The 3264-nt window shown below is 34.5% G+C and overlaps 1 protein-coding gene across 1 annotated transcript; it reads left to right on the plus strand.

Moving 5' to 3' along the window:
• The first annotated feature begins 987 nt into the window (after window positions 1-987).
• Window positions 988-1524, plus strand: LOC137805501 (uncharacterized). The gene has a single exon (XM_068605441.2). The coding sequence runs from the start codon at window positions 988-990 to the stop codon at window positions 1522-1524; it is 537 nt and encodes a 178-aa protein (XP_068461542.1).
• Window positions 1525-3264: the final 1740 nt, after the last annotated feature.

Genomic DNA, 3264 nt, shown 5'->3' on the forward strand with positions numbered 1-3264 from the left:
GAAATAGTTGTCAAATGTAGTAATGGTAAGAAAAGCCAACGGGAAGTGGAGAATATGTGTCCACTTCATCGACCTCAACAACGCATGCCCAAAAGACTCTTATGCCTTGCCCAACATCAATATCCTAGTAGACAATGCTTCAGGTTATGATTTTTTCAGCTTTATGGACGCTTTCTCTAGATACAACTAGATCTGGATGCACCCATTCGATGAAGACAAGACAACTTTCATGGTTGAAGCAGCCAATTGTTGCAACAAGGTAATGCCTTTTGGTTTAAAAAATACAGGTGCAACATACCAACGTTAGATGGACAAAATTCTACAACCCATGATCGAAAAGAATATCTAAGCCTATGTAGATGACATCGTAGTAACTTCAGCTTGGGAAGAAGCTCACCTGACCAACTTGGAGGAACTTTTTCACACCATTGGTAAGTACCAATTGAAGCTTAATCTAAAAAATTGTGTGTTCGGAGTACGATCAGGAAAGTTCTAAGCTTCTTGCTCACAGAAAGAGGCATAAAGGCGAATCTCGACAAGTGTACCACAATCATCATGAAAAGTCCAAGCAACATAAAGGAGGTCCAACGACTCACAGGAAGAAGGGCAACTCTATCTCGTTTTTTATCAGTCAGTGGAGAAAAAGGGTACCTTTATTTCATGTTCTTACAAAAGAATGAATGTTTCCTATGATCGCCAAAATGTGAGGAAGTCTTTTGTAACTTAAAGGAATACCTTTCCAATCCCTCGATCCTCTACAAACCTACTCTAGGCCATCCGATTCAATTATATCTTTCCATCACTGATCGTGCGACAAACTCGGTTATTGTGCAGGATCAAGAAAAGGGACAAAAACCTATCTATTTTGTTAGAAAAGTATTGTAAGGGGCCCAAGCCTTATATCAGTCAATTGAAAAGGCAACATTAACCGTTGTTTTCATTTCCTAAAGGTTGTGCCATTACTTTCAAAGTTATGCAATAATAGTAATGACAGATCTCCCACTTCTGAAAGTCTTGAGCAAACCTGATATAGCCAAAAGAATGGTCAAATGGGTAGTAAAACTATCTAAGTTCGACATCCAATATGAGTCTAGAGGCCCGTTGAAAGGACAGGTACTTGTCGATTTCATAGTAGATTTGACTCCTAAACAAACATCGATAAATGAAGATTTCAAGTGGAGCTTCTTGGTATACGGAGCGTCCAACCCAAAGGGTAGTGAAGCAGGCATAATCCTTGAAGGGCCCAACGGAGTACATCTCAAGCAAGCTCTCTGTTTCTGTTTCAAAGCTAGCAACTACCAAGTCGAATACGAAACTCTGATTATTGGGATGCTCCTAGCAAAAGAGATGGGAGTCTCACGATTGATGGTAAAAAGCGATTTGCAGCTGATTGTAGGGCAGATAACAGGAGGATTCCAGGCAAAAGATCCACACTTGTCCCTATATCTCAATTATGTGAAAACTTTGGCTGAGAGTTTTTCGACATTCAATCTTATACATGTACCCATAGATCAGAATTCCTAAGCTGACCTTTTGTCTAAACTAGCAACCTCGGGAAAAGGGAGCAGCCCATCGAATGATAATACAAGAGACGTTGAGAACACCTAGAATAACAACATGAGATCTAGTAGAAGAATGTCTGACGTTGTTGTAGGTGGAAACAAGGAACACTTGAATGACCCCCTATATTCGCTACATTGTTGAAGGAATCCTCCCGAACGATGTTGACCAAGCAAAGACAATTCGGAGGAACGCCGGGCGATACACTCTAATTGATGGACATCTTTTCAGACATGACTATTCTCACGCATTGCTGATTTGCGTGAATAATGAGCAAACTGATAGAATCCTGACCGAGCTCCACGAAGGCATCTGTGGGAGCCATATAAGGGACTAGGCTCTTTCCCTCAAATTAACACGGGTAGGTTACTACTGGCCTACCCTAAAAGAAGACAACTATCTACATTCTAAGAAATGCAACCAATACTAAAAATATGTTGATTTGTACCATGTCCAACTGAAGAACTACACTCCATAATTAGTCTCTGACCTTTCCACACCTGATTATAACAAAAATAAATACTTCACCAAATGAATAGAGACGAGAATATACATAGTAACCTAAATATAATACTAATTATATATATAAGTCTTTGCAAATTTAGGGAATGTGAATGAGTTTTTTTTTTGTCTTGACTTCATTGATTGAGTTTTTTCACTTACCCCAACATAATAATGTCTGATACAGAAATACTCGAAAATGCATTGAGTGATGAACAATTTCTCTATTATTCATGATATACATGGGAATATAATAATCTCATTACAAAATTACCTTCCTCCACTCAAATAATAAAAAAAGTAATTTCAATTAAAAATATTATTTTAAACCCTAAACTCTAAACATTACCAATTTTACTTGTAAATATATGTGAAAAAAAAAAATTGGCATCCATAATTGTGCACCACTAGATTTCTTTAAAAACAATTGCTTTTTCTAAAAAAAAGTTTAGACATTTACTTTTATACCCTCAAAATTTAACTTCTCTCTTCCCACTTCAGATATCCAAATATGAATTTTAAAATTCAAATCTAAACTCCAATTCGGAAAACAATCCTAATACTCATACAAACTATAATCTCTTACCTTGTGTTTCAACAGTGAACTTTGTAATTTCTTTATGAAATTTAAATGCAATGAATTTGAATTGATTTTATTTTAAATTATTTTGTTTGTATAAAAGATAATTCAAATTGTGCTGGATTTTATTTTATTTAATGTTTAGACTGAGTATTTCAATTATCACTAGATATAAAATTTATCTCATTAATATTGATAGAGAAAAACTTAATAAATATTAAGTTACATATAGTCCTGACCTACTTAGATGGATAAATAATGTCAGTAATGCAAATACAAAAATAATCATAATCAATGTTGATTAAAAAAAGTCAACCAACACTGACCGAAAAATAGTTTTATTAGCATTGATGAGAAACCTTGATAAACATCAAGTGAAGATTAGTTATATCACTTTTGGTTAAGAAAACTTTAACTGATATCGATCAAGAAATCATCCTAATTTATATTTGAATTGATCTTGACAGAAGGAACAACATTAATATCATTTGAAAACAATCTCAAACGTAAATTGAAAAAATTGTATTTGAAAATTAGTCTAAACACAGTACATTGATAAAAAAAAACTATCACAGATTTATAAATTGACAAATAACAAAAACTACTACAAATTAGACTTAAGT

This window comes from Phaseolus vulgaris, chromosome 3 (assembly GCF_051622355.1).
Source record: "Phaseolus vulgaris cultivar YP4 chromosome 3, ASM5162235v1, whole genome shotgun sequence".
Taxonomy (NCBI): Eukaryota; Viridiplantae; Streptophyta; class Magnoliopsida; order Fabales; family Fabaceae; genus Phaseolus; species Phaseolus vulgaris.

What these genes read in the sequence shown, in the direction of transcription:
- LOC137805501 (XM_068605441.2), top strand. Translation starts at nt 988, where the DNA reads ATGACAGATCTCCCACTTCTGAAAGTCTTGAGCAAACCTGATATAGCC.